Genomic DNA, 21,733 nt, shown 5'->3' with positions numbered 1-21,733 from the left:
AACAAAGTTGTAATCCATTAAGAAATAAATTGATAAATGATCGTACTTAAGAAGGATAAAGCCTCAGTACACACAAAGCCGTGCCAGTTGCTTTCAAAGAGTCACACAAAGCAAAAGACAAATTAGTGAGAGCAGTCTCTGGCAAAAGCATCTCTCACAGTATGTCAGAAGAAGGGGGTGTGGGGGTGGGGGGGGTGATTATTTTGATTTCAAAACTTCTAAACAAATGTTTGGTTTCATCTATGAAAAATGCAGTGATGCAGAAAGCAATAATATTTGAGGAGTTTACCAGAACAACAGCCTGTAGTAATCTATCAAATGCTTAATTTCCGTAATGAGTTTTCCCTAATCATGTAAATCCTCTGCTCTCAGGCACTCAGTGTAGATTCAGCAAATAAAACAAAATCTACCAGCAGGGAAAGTAATTCTCCATTGACTACTTTGTTGTGTGCATGTTATATTAGCTAAATCCTATCGTAACCCAAATGCCCCAATACAATGGCATTCTGTCAAGGCCTCTTTTTATCATGTCATGTCTATGGGGTCAGGAACTCCCTACAGTACACAAGATTATTGTGGCTGCCACAAGATAATTAAAATGATGCTAAAAAAACAGTGTGCACAAATCAATTCAATAGTAAAGTCATAAATATTTTAACCTCTAGGCTTTCTCTCATAATTATTAAGGTGAATTTGTTCCAAGAAGCCAAATTAAAAACCCTCATTTGGTCCTCAAGTTTATCGTGCATTGGTGAAACTGCAAATGAAAAGAACGTTCATTTGAAGATTGTGGCCTTAAGAAGCAATAAAGATCTCTGTTTAAAAAAAAAAATACAAAAATTACCTGGGGCAGTTTGGAAGTAAATCGCCTATGATATTGCAAGCTTCTTTTTCCTCAAGGGCAGGACATCGCTTCCCCCCGCCAACTGTGATCTGAGTCATGATCCGTGACCGGAGGCGGTAGCCAGGGGATAGGTCGGTGGACCGGCAGGTCTTAGAGCAGGGGCTCCACGATGACCAATCGGATGTCTGACAGTCTTTGGGGATCACGCATGTTTGGAAGGTCAGTGGGGATTTGTCCTTCGTACAGAGGCTGCAGATTGAGGAGAGTAAATTACTGTCACGTCAAGGAAATTTTATTTCATAACATGATATCTTTGTGACCCCTTTAAAGTTTGAGAGTGCAGTTGTACACAAAGCAAGCTATAAATAAATGTTGTTGGAATTTAATTGGATTTGCCGATGGAGAGGTATGAGACCCTATGAGCAAGTGGTTATGTTGATTTGTTGTTGAATAAATGACCTTTACTTCTTCCACTCAAGAATTTAAAGTACATCCTGTTAACACAGATCTCAAGACAAAGTCAATCTTTTACATAAGTGCCACAAAGAGCTGATATGCTCACTCAGCGATGTTAACCAAGCACGAGCACAAGTCATTAGTCATGATTTTAATGCTATTATCCCATTAAACTGCTGCTGCTGCTGCTGTCCAACCCACTATAGTGCCAAACCATGTAACTGACCCATACGTCCTCTGCACAATAGTTTTTTGTGTGACAAAAACTAAAAGAGTGACATGGAAATAAATGGAAATGAGAGTTAAAAAAAAACAACAACAATATCACATGGCACAAACACTGATCTCCTGGGGAAAGGTACAGTCAACTTGTACCAGTAGTAAATCTGGGACTGCCAAGAATTGACTTTTGTCGCTCTATCAGAAAAAAGCTCTATCAGCAAAAGCTCATGTGTGATCTATTTCACCACTGTATAATGACCCCATAAATGAAGTCATAACCCAGTGAACCATCTAGGTGGTGGTGGTAAGCCTAAATCAGCCATATCCTTAGCTACGATAACCAGACTATGGCCATTTAATAGGCTAATCCCAAACCAAAAGCATGTGTTTTCTCATCCAATTACAGTTTTTGTTGGCTAATCTTGGAAGTTGAATTAGTCAGGTTATTGAGATACAAGATAATTTTTAGACTTTCTCCTTGTAATGAGGCTGTAAGTTGAGTAAAATGAAGCACAATACACGTGGGAAATCTATTTCAAAAGCGCCACACCTCCTTAGATAAAATAAGTGCTAATCAAGCAATGCAAAATAAAATCCTTTTTTCAAACCACAGGACAAAAAAAGATGTCAGTGAAAAGAGATGTGTGGCAAGATAAACGACTTTTAAACTACTCTGTCCAAAATGGCAACAAGCAAGAGCAATCACAAGAAAATTGATATGACAATTAAATGCTGTACAACTTCAATGCAGTATGCCTTATTATAAATAAAAAAGCAATATGGAGCAATGAAAAAGGCTCAATTGAAACAACATGATTGAAATGTGGTCTCTGAAACAATGATGGCAGTCAGAAATGGATTTTAACAGCCAGCTAATAGTGACACTTTACACCAAGAAAATGGTATAGTGGCATTTAATCGATGTAATATACATGCAATGATTTTCTTTCTGTATGAGAAAAAGAAAACAAAGCAAAAAAACACAAGACAGAATGTTGTTTGTTACTGTGTATTTGTGTTTGTGTGTGTGTGAGACACAGCATGTGTAGGTGTGCATTTGTGTGTGCTCTGCTTTTTGCTTTGTGTGCGAGTACGTGCAGAAAAATCCATTCTTATCAAATCCAAATACCAAGGTTAGCTCTAACAGCAGAGAGTGGAAGGGGGGCAACACTTGACATTTAACACAATAATGCCTCCCTTCCTTGCTGAAATGCTGGTCAAACATCAGCCCTCATATAATCTAGTAATAATTGAATAAATAACCACCATCAATAAAAACCATTTTATTTCACTGAATACATCTCATGAGAGGTGGTGAGCATTGATTATGCCTCTCTTTTATTAAAAAAAATCAACAATAGTGTCCATTAGGATTATTTTGCCTGACAGACAACAACATTCAGCTCCTATAATTTTAAAAACTCTCCACACGCTTCATCAGAGGAAAAGTAAACTGATGAAAGAGAAACAAACTACAGATATTTCCTTTCATTATTAAACCTGCAAACATTTCCGCTTGGATACAGTACAAAAAAAAAAAAACACAAGAAAAAAGAAATATTATACGGCACTGCTGTTTTCATATGAGAACAAATCAGGTGCACCACAACATTTATCACACCTTGAAATCCAGAAAATTAGAATCCAGGGTTCTATTTGGCACCAATTATTAGAATGTCCTTAGGGGGTAACAGGTGGAATCAGTCTTTCTATACCATTGAGGTATGTGGTCTGACAGAGGGAAAAATGGGTTTGTGGATCCCAGTGGGAAAAAGAAACGAAAAGCAAAATTTTTTACATGTATGGTTGATTTCAAAGAACTGCCAATTTTTCCAGGATTGATTGCCCCAGCAATGTCAGCCTTAGAGCAGTGCATCTGAAAAACAGTTTCTTGTAAAGCCTGCATTTTATTCTTGGATGAACAAACTGTCTTTGTCAAACTGTAAGTGTATACTATCAGATAAATATTTCAGAAATTTGAAAATCATGGAGGATGTGTCAGGAGAAAGTATTTTGCTGTGTGTTTAGACATTTTAGGTTTATTTTGCCAATGAACCATAGGGGGAGAGAAGGGTTTTTTTTGCAGTGGGGGGTTAAATAATGTACTCTGGAAAGACAAATCCAGCATACAACTTTTTGACGGTGGTTAAAGTAGATGTGTTTGGCGCAGACCAAAGACAGCTTTCAAAAAGAGCATTTTTCAACCAACTGTGAAGGATGGCAAAGAAAATGTTATAGATTCTAATGCAGCACAGTGCCGGGGACCTGAAGATTTAAAGTACAGTAAGAAATCTACCAAGAAAAGTTTAAACGATCATGCAACTGATGGAATTTTGCATTGAAGAGTTGTGAAGTGGTAGGGTGGCCACTTTGGGGGCATAATGACTGAAAAAAGGCACAAGTATTCCTAATTTTTGTGAAAAATGCATCAATATGTCTCAACTTCAATCCACATTACCATATTAAGATGATTTTCCTATTCTTTATGGTTTGAAGCATGTTGCTTACCTCAGCATAGCATTTTTGCCATCACTTCTTGTGCAGCGAACATGTCGTGTCTGGTATCCCACCTCTAGTTCCCACGACGCGGGGTACTTAATGTGCGCATGAGCAAGGTGGTGGTGGGTGTGATGGAAATGCTGGTGAGAAGCTAGTGTGTGCAGCGTGGCTGTGTTGTTCTCGTTGGACATAGTACTGAAGTCCACTGTGGTCCTTCCACTTAATAGCGCATCCTTGTGATGGGGCATTCGGCACTCACTCCAGGCCCCTACTTTAAGGCTGTACTGGTACTCGTCCTCCCCAGCCGGGCAGTCAACATGGCTGGAACAAGTCCTGGTCTCAGTTAGGTTGGGGCAGTTTGCCCCTCCATACATTGATGTGGCCAGAACATGTCGAGTCCGATGCTGCAGGCCAGCACCGCAGGTTTTGCTGCAACTTGACCAAGAGTTGAAGTCTGAAACCACACAGTCCTGGGGGCAGGGGACAAGGCATGCCTGCTCCACAGGTAGTTTTTGGGAAAAGAATTCACATATCCTTGAACTGACTGTGGTTCGATTTGAGGTGCGTACGCAGTAGACTTTGCGCCTCTGGATCCCATGCTGTGCTGTAATGCACTCAGGTGCCCTCAACTTGAGCTCATTGGAAAAGAAAGGAACAAGAACACAGCTCCCCCACTCTGACGCCTCCCACTCGAAGAGATCCTGGTGCCAGTCGCAGACTTTAAAACACTGTCTCTGGCTTTCTGGTTTCTCCATGTGATGGCAGTGGGAGTGATGGGTGGTCCAGCCCTCCATGTGGATGCACCATATTGTCCTTGTCTGAACCCCACCAGAGCCACACTCCTCACCGGTACACTGACCCCACTGGCCTGCAGCAAAGAAAAAACACACAGAGAGGGCATTTTCATTAAAAACTGAAGCTTTAGGGGAAAAATGATTTAAATTGCAGCAATCTGGCAGCTTGCAATCAAGCAAAATTCAAGGCCATTCACTTAACCTCCATGATTGCTTTATTCATGAACTGAGGAAAAAAGGAACAAAGGAACACAAAGTAATCAAACCAGTGGCGGACATCAATATAAAGAAAATACAAGATCAGTTTCTTGGTCACAAGGGATTAAATTAATTTTTAGGTTCTTGAGCTCAAACTGATCAATATTTTTGGTCATGTATAGTATGGTTAGGAGTTCACTTGGGTATTATGATAAGATATGCTATTAACTTGAATTCTGTGGGCCGTTATTATCATTATTATAATTTGTATTATTACTTCATTACAACAAAGCCTCTCCTTTAACAGTATAAGCATGCAAATGCTTAAATGTAATGTCTGCAAAGGTGAAATGGTGTACAATGGTGATTTTAAGAGATCTTTCAAACAAAAATGATAAATTAGATGCTTTTGAACTTGTTTAACAAACCATAAGGTTGAATTGTCTTAATATGTCAATCAATTAACCAGTGCTAGCAACATTTAGGAAAGAAATTTCTGCTTAAAAATAAGGAAATGTAATATTGATCACTCAAAAGGGTCAGCTCACAAACACCCAGTCAGATATTTTTGTCTCAGAAGTTCTGAGTCACCTGCTTTCAAAGAACTATGTGAAATGGCAATGACCTCTTTACTCACATTAAGGGATGGTGGCAAATAATGGGTGTAAATTCAGAGGCACACAAATAAATATAAATAATATCAAAGAAAAGTCTTTGAAGATCCTTGTTGTTGTGAACACAGACATTCTTTGGTTCACATCAGGTAACTATAACCCAAAAAGTTAGAAAGAGATGGGTGTGTTAGGGGAGTGGCTCAAAGCTAAGACATTAATCCAGAGGACTAGGGTGTCAAACCTGTGTCGGGACTTTTTCAGTTTCTTGTTAATTAGCTAAGGAATAAGTGTATCTTAAATCCCCAATCATTTTAGAAATGCCAAAAGAGAGTTAACCGACTCTCTCCTTGGGGACAGTGCCATATTTGACTGAACCCTCTACAACTCCACTTCACAATTCACCTATGAAGTCTTTATTGCCACGTATTCACCTTAAAATATAATGGCTCATCAAAATAATATCCAAAATTGGCTCTTGATTTGAATTTTTATTTTTATTTTTTTAATGCATTTCTACATCATTTTAACCTTTTGCATGCTCTGTTACATTACGGTCATTTCAAAAATTTCTGTCTGTTGATGAAATTGGCCTCAAAGATGTGTTTCCAAAAACTTCAAACAAGAGGTGAATTTTTTGGGGGGGTATTCTTTTTTTTTTTGTCACAGCTTATATATTATAAAACTGTTTGGTATTCTGCAATCTAACCCATCCATTTTCTTTCCCTTATCCAATTCAGGGTTGCAGGGGTGCTGGAGTCCATCCCAGCTACCACAGGGAGAGAGGCAGGGTACACCCTGGTCAGGTGGCGGGTCTGTCACAGGACCAACACAGAGACCTTTGCACTCACATTCACTCAAGTATAACAGTGCTCTTTAATTCAATTTACATTGCAAACTTTGAAATATACATCGTGAGCAAAAATGATTTGAATGTTTTGCTTAGTCATGTGTTTGGAGGCTAAGGTAACTGAGAAGAACCGTAAATTAATACGCATAAAAATGCTCATTCATGTAAATTAAATTAGGACATAGAATAGAAACTTTATTTATAGACATTCATCCTATTTGTAGTGATGTGGTTCACTTCTGGGACCTAAAGCGAAACTGCAATCGACAGTCACTACTTTAGAACATTGTTTGTGCTTGAAGTCATTTCCCTTTTCAATAAATGGTAGAAAACACTTTGAGGTCAGAGAAGGAGCAAAATTGTAGATACCTTTTTCCACTGTAAAAAAAATCACTCAGCTTCAAATTGTAGCCTAAATTCTCTTCTCAATTGACCTCAGACTACTTCTGTTTTGATGAGAAGTACAAACCTTCATCTAAGGCCAGGTTTATGTGTTGGAACAAAAAAAAAAGAACAGATTATACAGTACAGATGGCAGTTATGAAAGTGACATGAACTCTGTAACGTTTTAGTTATTAACTTATTTATTTATTTATTTATATATGAAAGCATGATATTTTAAGTGATCTTGACGTTGGTTAGCTTCAAAGGCAGCTATTCATTTATAGACTACTGCACTGTTTCAGAGGAACATATTTCACGCAATCATACATGGAGATTTCCTTTTGGATATTAAGGCTATTAATTTTGCTAGAGCTGCATCAGACCCTCATCATTTTATTCAAATAGGACTTTTTTTTTAAATTAATGAGCCAATCATATTTGTAGTTAAATATGTGACAAATATATTGATGAATATTACCAAAAAGAGTTGTATCAGATGCTGGGGTTATTTTCTTCATCTGGGGTTTTAGTTACAAACAATGCAGTGACATTTGTATTTAAATGTAACGAATATATAGATTATGTGTCAACAAAAACAGTCGCCGATTGTCGGTTTTTATAAAATGTTACGTTTTGAATACCAAGCCCAACAAATCTTAAATACATTTTTAACCTCTTTGTCCTCATCATTAAAAGAAGTAGACATAAATCAATTTCCTGATATGATGTGATTATCTTCGTCAGTCACGTTCTTAGTTATTTTGCCACATGCTATGAAAAAGATAATTTGATTCATTTCTTCTAATTGGAATTAAATTGATGTAATAATGAGATCCTACTGCTTCCCAAATTGCTTTCGAATGACAACCTGTTCAAACTGTTTTATGTCTTTTCATGCCAGAGAAATCTGTTGTTAACACTTTGCTTCCTGGCCAATAGCTAGCATTTTAAGGCTCCTTTGTTTGTTTGCTTAAAGTAGGAATAGTCTAAAGTACACATTTTTATTCACAGTTCATTGAAGCACAATGTTGAGTTTCTTTGTCCTGGCACTGTGATGCTAATGAGACTGTCACTAATATATTATTATGATCAAAGATCATAGATCATGTTTGCATCAAAGGTACAATGTATCATACTGAAAATGCTGCTGCTGCTGAAGCTCTAAAGGTAGAAATACAGTTGATTGTGATACCATGTTTCTTTTTGTTGTTTGCTTGTTTCTTCTAACACTTTATTTTTGTTCTTTTTGTTAAGATAAAAAATCAAACACAAGAAAGGGCATTTCTTTTCACTTGTTTCCAAAAAAATCAAAACATAAACACAAAAATAAACAAGAAAACAAATGAGATGTTTTATTTCATCGGTATGTTGGACTTGAGTGTCCTATAGGCTCTCTTTGGCTATTTGCTCACTTATGTTTGCACAGAACTCTTCAAAAATAAAGTTTCTTTCTCTTTGCCGTTAAACAGTGAAAAAAAACGCATGGGGGCATATTGAGAAACAAAGACAGACCCAGTAATTGCTTCAGAATTTGATTAAAAAAAAGAATGACAGAGTGTTTTAATCTTCCAACAGACCCACTCCCAGAACCACATCACGTATCGGCCACTGCAAGTCATACAGAGCATTTAAACTTAACATATTATGCAACTTTAATTTACAGTGAGATTTTGACACTGCAAGGATGAATAAATGAATTCCTGATTTGGCTAAAAACTCAAAAAAAAACTAAGTGCAGCATTTTAGATGGAAATAAACATATGGAGTTGTATATACATTTTCATGTAAAGAGGTGCAATTACCTTACCGTTTGTGTCTGGTTCAGTAAACACAGAGGTTGTTAAATGTAATTTGAATGTTTTCTGCATATTTCAAAGTGAAAAAAGTTTGCACCGTCTGTGCTTCATTAGACGTGCAGTTTGGCTTGTTTATTTGCCTTCTTATACCTCATTGGAGATACCATAATGATTTGGGATTAAGCAGAGGTTTATTGGAGAGGGGCTGTGGTTGTTTCTGTTACAGCACTACTTACTTTACTCACTACTTACACTTTGGGACATTTACACTTCAGTCAAAGCTGCCAAGAGTTCAGAAGTTACAGAAATACAATTTGAATAGTTTGTCAAAATTAAGGTTACAGATGTTCAGGGTCACAAGCACCCATGTTTCTTCCAAGTAAGCATACAGCCTTTGTGGTCACTAGTGGCACTCTTTCATGATAAACACCCTTTCATCGGCATGACCACCTTTGCTCAGTAGTGCTGTTTTCAAACTGTGCCAGGGTGTGAGTGCTTGATTTATGGAGGTGTGATTGGGAGTGATTCCGCTGCAAGGGGAGCCAGCTAACACAAGCACTAGTTCATCTTCTAAGCTCTGAATAATCACTCTCTCGATCTGTCAGCATCAGCATCTGTCAGCCCCTCAGGAGGAACCAGTTGCCCACAGCTCCTTCATTCCCGTCTCACTTAGTCGCCTTGCTCGCACCTCTGGGGGCTCTGGCACCCATTGAGCTCCTGCTATATTTACCATTCAGTTTGAAAACTGAAATTGAATGAAGCAAAAGCAGATGAGCAGACATCACTACATTATGGGAAAATGCAGAAATTAAACTTAGCCAGTGTAGTGTGACTGAACACGTATTATCTTCCTCAGCAGCGTTCAGTTCAACCCTTAAGTTAGACAAATGATGCTAAAGCTGTACGATAATAGCAAGTAACACAACAAAAGCAATTTCCACTCTGCCCCGAAACCAGACAGATGAGGGAAAGAAGCAGCAAAGAAAAGAGCAATAAACTGTCTCCTAAACAGCAACCGCACTCGCTACTGTTGAAATGCTTGGCTCTCTTATCCATTTAATTACATTTGGTAAAAGCATCACTGATTCAGGTCAGTGGGAAAAAAAACACCCTGTAGGATCACAGGCTGGTGTACTTGCTGTATGAACTTCTTTCGGCTATTTTAGGTTTGTTAATGCATAACCTACAGAAATGCATATATGTATATCGATCTATCTATCAATCTATCTAATATCTATCTATCTACCTATATATATATATATATATATATATATATATATATATATATATATATATATATATATATAATTTAGAAATATTATTGGCTTTTTTCAGCTTGATTAGGTAGATGCAGTGAAGACTGACAGGAAAGCAGAGGGAAAGAGAGGGGGAGACATGCAGCAAAAGGCTGTGGGTCAGACTCGAACCCGGGGCGGCAACCTGCTATGGTCGCCTGCTCAGCCAACTCAGCTAAACTGGCACACCAAATGCATATATTTTTATTATTTATATTATTTTAGACAACCAAACACTATTCTGTAAAGACAGGGTGGTATGTTTTCCTTGGTATACTGCCTTTAAAATCTAAGTCTAAGAGTATTTTTGTTGGCCTATGACTGATTATATAGTCTATCTTCTGTACTTTTTCAAACATTTGTGTAAATAATAGTATATAAAACTTAGCAATAATGCCAGTTTTGGGCAAGCTTCTTAATTAAACTATTTCACTGTTGGTAATATTTGATTATCGGTCATTCTCTTATCATGCTGCAGCTTTTCGTACATTTCCTCACAAGGATGTAGTGAATTTACTTGCCATCCATCTTCAACTTATCTCCCTCAGTTAAGCTTCACTGTTTGTACACATGCGTCCTTTGTCACAACACTTTTAATTAAATACCTATGCCACCGAGCCTAATTATGCGCAAAGCTATCCCCAGTGACACACTTCCATCAGTTGTAATTTATGAGCACTGTGGTTCATATTCACTTACAACATTAATATATGCAGAAATTCATCAAATTATCATCAGCCACTCGATCCATCTCCCGAAGGCCTGAATCAGCTCATTTCTCCTTACATGCTACACAAACACGAATGCGCAGTGTTTATGTAGCAGGTTAGAAGGACATCCGGAGAAAAATATGTGCAAAATATCATCATCAGGCAAATTAAGTGACAATAACACTGATGACCCCGAGCTAAAAATAAAAACTTTGTGTGATGATAAAAAATGAGCCACTTCTGAGAGATGTTTGACCTTCGCGCTTGAATATAAATCATATATTTCCATAAATGCTCAATAAGTGAATGTATTATAGCACTTTTGTTTTGGATTGACAATGAGATACTTAATGTGCTTGGATTATCTGCAGGGAAAAAGCATCAAATGTAGCTTTAACATCCCAAACTAATGAATTATGTTCCTTGGGGCTGCAGTACTATACACACTGCCCCACTAAGCTTTTGTTATAATTTAGTATTCAGGCCCACAGCATCCATGCCAGACCTACTTGAATAGCTAATCACTTTTTAAATGGCCAACAGTATAAACACTAGACAACACTAACACATATTGTGCCCACTGAGTGATGTAATGCCCACTTGGGCCAATCCATAAAAGTAAATAAATAAATAAAAACTGTAAGACTATCCAAAGAATATGCTTTTAAAATAAAATATAATGTTTAGCAAAGAGGAAAAACAAACATCCCTGCATGACACTGAAAAAAGATACAATAAAAACCCTAAAGTAGGAAACCACTGTTCTCTGTTCTGATTTATGTTTTTTTTTTATCCAAGCTCCGATAAATCTTGATGATGAAGATTTCTAAGTGGATGATCAATCATGACTTCTTCAGAGTTATCACACAGTGAAGTGAGGAGATTTTCCAAAATGCATGGCAGGCAAACAGCAAAGTATGGTTCACCCCTGAGAAATAATAACCATCATAACAAAGCTATGCTCCTTCTGACATATTATATTTCTATTTTCCAGATATTTTCATTTTTTAACTAAAGCAAAACAAACTACTTAGTGGTGTTTCAGGCTCCAGAAATAATAGTACTTTGTGCACTACGGAAAATAACTGCACATCAGTTATAGGTATAAGGCTACAAAAATAAATAACAGGAATCTACAGTATGACCAGCTTATGTTCAAATCATTTTTTAATTTTCTTTCTTTTTTCTGCTTAGAAGCACGTACAAACTTTTGTTTTCTGACTATTTATCTATCTATCAATATTGGAAGGTTAGTGGTTCGATTCCTGGCTGCTCCAGTCTGCCTCCCAAATATCCTTGGGTCAGACACAAACCCCAAGATTCTCTCCTGTTACACCTGTTTACATCCCAAAGGAACTCTGTTGGATTAAGATCTGGTGATGTGCACACTGTGGTCAGCAATAATGATCAGGTAAGCTGTGGTGTTAAAATGAAGGTCAATTGGTAATAAGAACCCTAAACCATGCCAAGACAATGTCCCCACACCATTACACTAACTGCAACTCCAGCCATTGATACAAGGTTAGATGGATCCATGTTTTTTGAACCAAATTTGCATCAAACTCATAAGACCAGAAAACATTTTTCCAGTATTCTCTTATGCAATTTTGGTGAACCTGGCAGAAGGGGCAAATGTTGTGGTCTTTAACATGATGTGCATTCAGAGTTGCACATATCTTGGTTGTAACAAGCGGTCGATTGATTTTCTTCCTGTCACCATCTTTTTTAGACCATTCTCTGTAAACCCTAGACATGCTTGTGGGGAAAAACCCAAGCAAACCAGCCCATGTGGTACCAACAACCATGTCGCATTTACCCTCCTAGGACCTGGCGTCCACATATGTGGACATCACATTTTGGGTTATTTAGACCAAAATACTGAATGTTGCTCAAAAGGGCCTGATGTCCACTTACGAGGACATTATACTGTCCCTTTTCTATTAATTCTTTGTTTTTACATTCATCGGGTCCCAATCAGCCCAAATATCAAAGAGAAATTAAAAATGCATGCCATGAAAGAGTTTGGGTCTTAGGAGGTTAAGTCACTAAATAACCTTTGTTCCCCTGTCTGATGCTCAGTATGATCTTTACCAGGTCGTCGTCTTCATCATGTCTACATGTCTAAATGCAGTAATTTCCTGTCCTGTCATTGGGTGATTCAATATTTGTGGTAACAAAGAGTTGAATAGGCTTACCTAAAAAAGTGGTAAGTGATTTAAATAGTTATGCATTATTCTTTCTGTTGTTTTTCCCTTATATAGATGTATCTGTGTGATGAAATCAAATATTATTTTTCAGTTGTGATCACCTTATTTTCCCTTCTAACAGTCATTTTTCCTTGCCAGTTGTTGAGTTGCTTGTCTGTATATTTAACCTGCCCACGGGTGAGAGCTCTCAGAGAATTTTAAATGGTTGCTGCTGAAAACACAGTTTTCTGTTTGTTAAGTCAAGAAAGCAAACAAGCTGTAGGTGGCAGACATATTTGAAATAGCACACACAGAAACCTTTTTTTTCCTGGCTTTCTATAGCTTCCTAATAGAGATCCTGCACTGACTTATTACAGGTTGCCTACTGACTGAGTTGTATGAAGATAGTTTCTTTATAATGGGGTCTTAGTGTATTTCTATAGACACGATCATTTTGTAGATAGGCCCATTCCTCCTTGGGATGATAACAATTAACTTTCAAATATAATTGCTGATATCTTTGCATATATGATGACACTGTGAGACATGGCTTTTATACTTAAATAAGTAGCATAAAATACTGTGGAACTAGGGCCGTTAAAGGATTTAAAAGTCAGAGAAAGAAGACAGATTCCTGTAAGTTTTCTTCCTTAAAATTTTTTTGAAAACCAAAAGGTCCAAAAATGAAAAAAAAAAAAAAAAAAAAGAAAACTGTTCAGGTGACCAGAGGGTATTTGGTCATGTGTCATATGATGTCAAAACAACACAACAGGGAACTCATTTTTCTTTCCTCAGTTTGAGCGATGAATCCAGTGACATTTCCTTTTAGCAGCGTTGGCATGTCATGCTGTCATACTAAAAATACGCCAATGTTTAGACTCAGAAAGAACTTCTTCTCCCCACAGAATCAATGCTTGGTCATTCTATTAACTAGCCTTGAGAGACATGGTAGTTCATCTACCAAGCGGATATTGTATTTCTTCTAAGATCTCATTTATATACATAGATCCCACTTTGATTGTTTGTGAGATCCCCAGAGGGGTGCTCTTGCTGAAATCAATGTGTTTACACGTATAAATGCCACAGTACTTTAGTCAGCATCACTTTAAAATGTGAAAACAACAGTGGGGGATGTGAGGTGTGCTATGCCTCTGCAGTGATCAGAATCTTTTTCCGTGTAATTGCTTGTCTCATGTGGTCTTCTCAAGTCCCTGTGCCAGCCTATGTAGAGGTGACAAGTAATTGGATAGGATGTCATTCACTCCTCTGTCTCACTGCCTTCCGCTGACCTGGGATTTCTCTCTTAAGCACAGGAGCAGAACTAATGGCCGTATCTACAGACAGCAACCTGAGGAAAGACCCTGGTGTTTAGATAATGCAGGTGACCAGGGCATGAAAGAACAGAGATAAAGTGACAATTGTATCGCTGACAAATTTAAAATTGCACCCATGGCAACTGTTATGATGCAGTCCCTGGGGGAATTTGTGCATATCGTACAAGATTTAATTCTCTGCCCAACATCAAAAGAAAATCCATTAGATAAAACTGGAATACCAGCAGGGGAAACTGGGGATAAACTAGATTTAAGACTATGAATAAATACTAATCTTAATTGGTTGAAGGGGGCCATGACAAGGTTGCCTTCATGGCTAAAAACATCTGCTGTAACTTAATTTGAGAGCTGATTAATGATGTACCCGAGTGGCTTTCCTTGAGGTGCTCTTAGACTGAGAAGCAAGCAGCAATTCCTGAAGTGCTTCTCTGCGATTTTGTCTGAGGAGAATGCACTCCAAATCATTGGTTTAAGTTGAGGTTTAGACGACTAAATTACCAGGTAATTGTCAATAAAATAAAAGCTAATTAATTTGGTAAAACATTATTCATACTAGAATATTTTCAACCGATTCTTGTAACATGTAGTAGCTTTCGTTAGCTATACAGCGTTTTTAACCTCTGGCTTTATTCTTTTTATAGTTGCAGCTTTACTGTTTGCTTCAGTCTCACCACTTTTATCAACCAATCTTATCAACTCAACCTTTTTCCATTTGCAGCAGACAGCTTCCTTTTCAGGGAAAAGCTTTGATGCCCACTGCACACTACCTGCCATGTACCAAATAGCAATCAGACAAAGTTACAAGAGTTGATGGAAAGCAAAACAGAGGTAAGAGCAGAGTGAGCTGTGGGCTTACGGGTTGCCACAGTCACTTCAAATCAACACTAATATTCCTTCATGTGGCTAGATGTACAAATAGGGAACTCTTGTGAACACGTTCACCATAACAGTTTTATATAGTAACAGACCTTTTTGATGACAGATTTGCTTTGTAGCAGGGCAAGCATAGGTGAAACTACTAGCACTCGGTTCCCTTAAGTATTCCTATAAGCTTTAGGAGTAAACCAATGTTAGTGCAGGGCCTTTGTGAAGTGGAATTTAGCCATTATTAAAACATTTTATTTTAGGTTCACTACCAGTTGCAAAATATGAAGTCATCACTTGCAAATTCAATAACACACTCAAGTAGAAATAAGCAGCCAAGTGAACAAAGCAGCCACCATGGACATGAGTGTGTGACTCGTAGGCTGAATTTTACTTGCACACATTAAGCCGTGTATCTTTGGATGTTCTGACAACTCTCACCGATTTACTTTGATGACAGAAAAGATTGAATAACCAAAGAATTCTAAGGCAAGTAGGTGTATTTAACATGTGTCTGGGGCAAAAAGACAAGATTTCCAAACTTTATGTTCAAATATTTTGAAAACTGTCACGTCAGACTGTTTTGCACAGGCTGAATTCAGCTTTGAGGTTAGAGCTGAGTCGTGCAGTAATTGTAGAGCAGACACTGTCGCATGCATAGTAGCTAATTTGTACACTTTGTTGTACATGCACAATGACAATAAAGGGCTATTCTATTCTATTCTATTTTAGTTATATATGCAAGGTCTTTTCGAATTCGCAAACAAGTATGAGTGGCAGTGAATATCGGCACCTGCAAAATAACACTATTTGCTTATAACTATGTTTTATCAATCTTGCTGCACATGATATAGATCGGATCTCATAGCCCCAGCAAATATCTCCCAAGAGTTGAACACAAGAGCTCTAAAAGTTCATTCAAGAATCTGAAGGTCACTCTTGGTGTGAAAAATCAAACCTCCATGGAATGGGTGCCAATAAAAACCCTTTAGCTATACAAAACACAGCCAAACTAAAAACTACAGTCTTCCGATGAAAAAGCAACCATTTGGGGTTTTGTTTTTGGTTTTGTTTTGTTTGCTGGGACCATTAAGACTCGGTACTTAGTGGTCACTGACAAGACTATTTATTCTATATCGTATCAATTAGTGTTTTAAAGCTATGTAAGGCTGTCTCTCAAAGGGTTGAAGTTAAAGTTTCAGCAGGATAATGATCCTATGCACACTGGCAAATCTACCAAAAGAGGAACAAAACTAAGAAATAAAGCAATATGGCCATGTCTAAGCCAAGACCTGAATCCTATATCAAATCCCAGTGAGGTGGGATTTAAAATGAACCTGTTTATAATAGGTAGTATATTCAAGAAACTCCTGAAACATATTGCAACTGATGAGATTTTGCATGGCAGAATGGTCAAAATTTTCAGTAAGCCAATGTTGGAAACTGGTGGCCAGTTATGCAAAAGTCCTGTAACAAGTTATTTCTACTACAAGTGACAATACGAGCTGCTGACAGCAAGGACACGCTTTTACACATAAGAATATTTCATTTAAAAAATATATATGCTTGAAAAAGAACATTTTCCTTGAACTGTCAAGTATACCACCTTGGGCAGGCTGTGACTCACAAGATAGATTGAGTTGTCCACTATTCAATTAGATCCCCAGTTCCTTCAGTGAGCATGTCAAAGTGTTCTTGAGCAACATATCCATGTGATCCATGTGCAAAAGTGGTCAGAGTCATCAATAAATCTAGAAAACCTCTATGCAAAGACCAGCATAGCATAACATGATTGTATTTCTAAATTTCCTAATTAAAGTGGACTGAAAGTACAGAAAAGGTTTAAAAAAATTACATATACTAGGTCTAGCTGATCACAACCGCAAACATTTCAATACCATTAAGTGCATTCAAGAATATATGGAATTATATAAGTGTATCTATTTTTCAGTCAAAGCAGGCCGGTTCAGGAACCTATATTTGCAGTAATTGCCATTGCTTTTCTTTGTGTCTCAAAATATGAGCCTTGAATAGATAAAAGGGAGCAAATGTTCCTGACTCACATTATTATTAGCTTCTCTTTATTTTATTTTTGCACTTGAACTAAAGAAAAGTGACTGCTATAAAAGGAAAAAATGTCTGCAACATTTAATTCAGAAAGACAAGAATCCTCCACACCACCACCACCACCACCATCCCTTTCTAAAAATACTGACTGGCACTAAACGTAATAGGAACTCATGAATTTCCTGTTGTTTTCGAGAGCTTCCTTCTCGACAGTGTTCTAGAGTCATTTTACTTTACAAAATTATTTTGGAGTACTTTGTTTGTTCCTTTAGTAGAGGAAAAATAGTGAATGGACCAATTCTGTAAGGACCCAAAATTTCCACAGACAGAAGTGCAGATTACCCGAGTCAGGTAGCCTGCAGAGTGTAACCTGTGGAGGCTAAACACTTCACCTATCCTCCATCTGTCATTTGCATCCCCTTTGTCCCTCAGTTATTAATCAGATACTCCCTTGTTTTATGACTATCTGTGGGAGGCTAAATAAATAATTACTGGAGAAAATTATAATTTGCCAACCTCCCTAACACTGCTCATCTAAACCTTACCAATTTCAGTGTGACTGGATTATTTTTTTTTAAATCACACCTCATAGTGAAAGTAAAATAAAGTTAAAAATACAGTATGCTTTCACTATACTCTCACAAAGTTCACATTTGCTGTTGGAACCACACAGTCACTTTACCCAAAACACAAAACCTAAGAGTTTCTGGGTTTTTTTTATTGGACTTCCCAACAAAACCATCAACCAGTGTGCAAGGTAGTTGTTATCAGCATGTCTATTAGAGATATGCAGACACTTCACATTTCTTTCCTGGACCCGCTCACAGGAATGGGCGAAAGACTAATGGATAGTTTGACAGTTCTGATGGCTGCTAGTGCCTTAATCTCTCTCTGATAACAAGAACAACACTGTGACTGCATCTTGCAAACAAGGCAAAAACTGGTAGAGGCGACGCACTGTTGGGATGGTAAAGTAAGTCTGTTACTCTGTGATACCTATCATTTTGGTCTCGACTGAAATATGTCCACACGTAATTGGATTAACTGTCATAGAATTTTGTGCAGACGGTAATTGTTTCCATTGATTCTCATTTTTGCTTTGTTATCCTCTGTTTTTTTCAGTGAATACCACAAGTAGGCTGAAGTGTTTTGGTTGAGTCTGCTGTATGGATTGCTGTGAAATATTGGACAAACACTTAGCTTTAAGAGCTTTAGTGATTTTTGCTATAGAGGTATTATTGGATAGGAATTTTTTTTTTTTTCTTCACCAAATACCTTTTGAACTTGTGGTATTTTGTCAGAGCTGCACTGGGAAAACATTCAGCACGGACATATCCAAGAGGCCAGCTTTTACATTACTGCAACCAAAAGGGACTAAACAGCTTTGGAACTCAGCTTATTCTATACATATTTTCACACAGTCCTGAACTTTTCAAGACATCACCAATGGATGTGAGAATGTGAATATTCAGTGCACTGAGATTGGACCTTTAACAGCTTTCAGCCTTGCAGCAGTGATGTCTGATTACTATATAAGAAAAGCACAAGTAATAGTGTAAAATATCAACACCAAGGCACTGAGCATCCTGCGTCCTGCCTACTGCATGCTCTACCAAGGCAGTTTCCTCATCTAAACCTAACAGTGGATTTCCTGTAGTGAAAGTTTAGATTTTGTCCTGTAGTTTAAAAGGGCAACTTCCGATGATGCTTAGACTTGAGTCTCCTGACATTGTCAAAAACTAAGCACACCTAAGCTGTGGTGAAAACAATATATTACTAGCAGCAGAAGTCCACATCCTTTGTCCGCATGTATATATGATACATTCAAACACTATAGACTGGAAGCAGAGCCTAACAAATATTGTTATTTCAGACACAGAACACAGAAAAAAGAGCAATTGTGGTAAGTAAAATGCATGCTGTTACAAAGATTATGTAGATGATTGTAAAGGTTAAAAACAAGATGCCTGTGTGCTGTGTGAAATAATAATAAGGAGAGCTGAAAAATGAAAATGGAAATCCTTGGATTTATAGCAGTGCTTATTCTGGCAAGTCCACTTGCTCCACAGAGCAACCGTAGCTTCAAGTGATCCTGACAAAATTGTTGACTGAATCACAAAAGAGCAGTCAGTCAGCAGCTCAGAAAAAAAAAAGTCAAAATGTTAAAAAGGCTTGGCTTAGCTATCAAACACATTCTTTCATCCGCAGTACTGTAATGCAACACTATATTTTGAGTCCTTCACAGATTGCTGTAGCTCTCACTGGAAACAGGGCTGCTTCTTTTTTCTTTTTCTCCCCCCACACTGTGTGAAAACAAAAACAAAAAACAAAACAAAAACTGTTAAGTGTGCGCTGACTGTGTAAACGATATATTCAACACTTGTGTCATTGCCATCTCCATTTTTGAATGCATATAAAATAAGAAGGGCAGTTATGTAAGCGAACATCTTGGAGGGAAATGTGGGTGTAATGCATAGATTTTAAATATCATAAAACCTGGTGCAACTCAACTGGTATGAGTGTGTGGCATGGATTTTGTGGCCCATAACTACACCCAACTCTCATTTAAAGCAACAATTAAAACTTCCACAGCCATTGGCATTCAGAGCTCTTAGTGTGAACTGAGTATTCACCACCGTGCAAAATGGCTTTTTCTACCAAAATAAATAAATCTGATTTCCAAATTATAAACAACACAAGTTAATTTTCAAAATATTCTGCCAATATTCTATCAATACAATGTTGATTTGATCAAAAATATAAAATCAAGATCAAAACAATGCCATGAATAAAATTAATGCCAAAGTAATAATGGATTGGATTTATATAGCACTTTTCAAGGCACCCAAAGTGCTTTACAATGCCACTATTCATTCACTCTCACATTCACACACTGGTGGAGGCAAGCTACGGTTGTAGCCACAGCTGCCCTGGGGCAGACTGACAGAAGTGAGGCTGCCATATCGCGCCATCAGCCCCTCTGGCCATCACCAGTAGGCGGTAGGCTAAAGTGTCTTGCCCAAGGACACAACGACCAGGACAGAGAGCCCGGGGATCGAACCGGCGACTTTCCGGTTACAGATACGCTTCCCAACCCCCTGAGCCATGGTCGCCCCGTATAAAGTGTACTTCATACTTCATTACAGGCAAGAATGAAATACAGCTGCTTAGACTAAACAGTATAAACTGATAAGTACTGTGATCATCTCCTAATTTTGGACAATTTCGGATCATCTGCTAAGTATTTAGTGGTAAACAGTCTCCAGATGAAAACAAAATGTGCTTTGGTTCAATAAAAGAAGAAATGAATTTTTGTAAGTGTGTAGTCAAATTATCAACAGGTTCTAGGCTAAAAGGATTCTCATAATGGCCACTGCTTGGGTTTCCCTTTAACATTCATTTTCTTGCTAGACATTCCTTTTGGACTCTCTTCCAGACACTCTAAACCAAGGCACAATGTACATTTCAATTCCTTTAATTTTAAATATGTTTATATTGTCTATCCTGTAAAATAGTCAGATATCTATTCATATTAATGTACAGAATTCACCTGCTTGCTGCTACTACTGCACATTCACCCAGTGTATATACTATGTCTGTATATATATATATATGTTCTTCCTCTACACCCCCCCCCCCCAATTTTTGCACATGTCGAGGAGCGTGTCAGGCTACATTTCACTGTGTGTTATACTTGTATAACTATGCATGTGACAAATAAAGAACCTTGAACCCTTGAACTCCCCTTTTATTATTATAACCCTTTTCTCTTCTAAAAAAGTTGACTTGCCTGTATTCACAGTTAAATTTACATCCACACAAATGCACACAAATATATAGTGTATATATATAGTGAGAGAAAGACCTTGTTACGCTAATGTTAAGAGTGTAGTTCATTTCTGTTTCAATAATGAGTTCAGCTCATTATATCAGCACACAGTCCCTCGTTGTAGCATAAGGATGATCTGACTGCCACCAGATTTCTTTGCCTGATGGTCGTGTTTTAATCATGAATACTAAGCAGTGCCGTGCTTTAAAATAGAAATAATCTAAAAGCCTTTCCATATAACCCATGTCGGTGTCATGTATAAACATACATACAGTATGTTATTTAGCACAAGAAATGCACTGTTTCGGTTCTTGCACTTAGAATTTATGGTACCATTACCAATCAAAATTTTCAACTTAACATCCAGCCTTATTCTTAGTGGAGAGTGTAAACAGTTCCAGGATGCAAACCTTTGAGTCAGTGTGGTGCCAGTTCTTCGGATCATAGAAACAAACACCTTCCAGCTGCAAAGCTAAAACTCATTTAAACGAGTCGGAAAGAGATTCTTTCTTACTGGCATTTTACAGCTCACTGAACATTAATCAAGGATATTTCTACTTCTATTAAGAAATAATCCCCTGACCAATTTTCTCATGCAGATTAGTTTTTTAAAGGCTTATCCATTGAAACCTTCCGCAGATCCCACCTGTCCTCCACCTGCAGTCATCATAATCATAATAAGTCACACACATTCAAAGACAGCTCAATAATTAAAATATATGCTTTTCCGTTTTGAAGGTAACAGCTTCTTTGATGATGGGTTACCCTGGAAGGAACATGCCCGGTCATAACCA

At 37.6% G+C, this 21,733-nt stretch overlaps 1 protein-coding gene across 2 annotated transcripts in view; it reads right to left on the bottom strand.

The window, feature by feature from the left end:
• Positions 1–21,733, bottom strand: part of thsd7ba (thrombospondin, type I, domain containing 7Ba) — a 183,885-nt gene that overhangs the window by 100,929 nt on the left and 61,223 nt on the right. For both annotated transcript variants that reach the window (XM_040027377.1, XM_040027378.1), the window contains exons 4-5: positions 4,031–4,889; positions 845–1,093 (exon numbers count right to left, since the gene is read on the bottom strand). In XM_040027377.1, the coding sequence (XP_039883311.1) occupies positions 845–1,093; positions 4,031–4,889 (1,108 nt within the window). The remainder of the gene's footprint in view (positions 1–844; positions 1,094–4,030; positions 4,890–21,733) is intronic.

This window comes from Simochromis diagramma, unplaced genomic scaffold, assembly GCF_900408965.1.
Source record: "Simochromis diagramma unplaced genomic scaffold, fSimDia1.1 OVJJ01000343.1, whole genome shotgun sequence".
Lineage (NCBI taxonomy): Eukaryota > Metazoa > Chordata > Actinopteri > Cichliformes > Cichlidae > Simochromis > Simochromis diagramma.
Note: the sequence above shows the minus strand (reverse complement) of the source record. Positions and strands in the feature narration are given on the sequence as shown.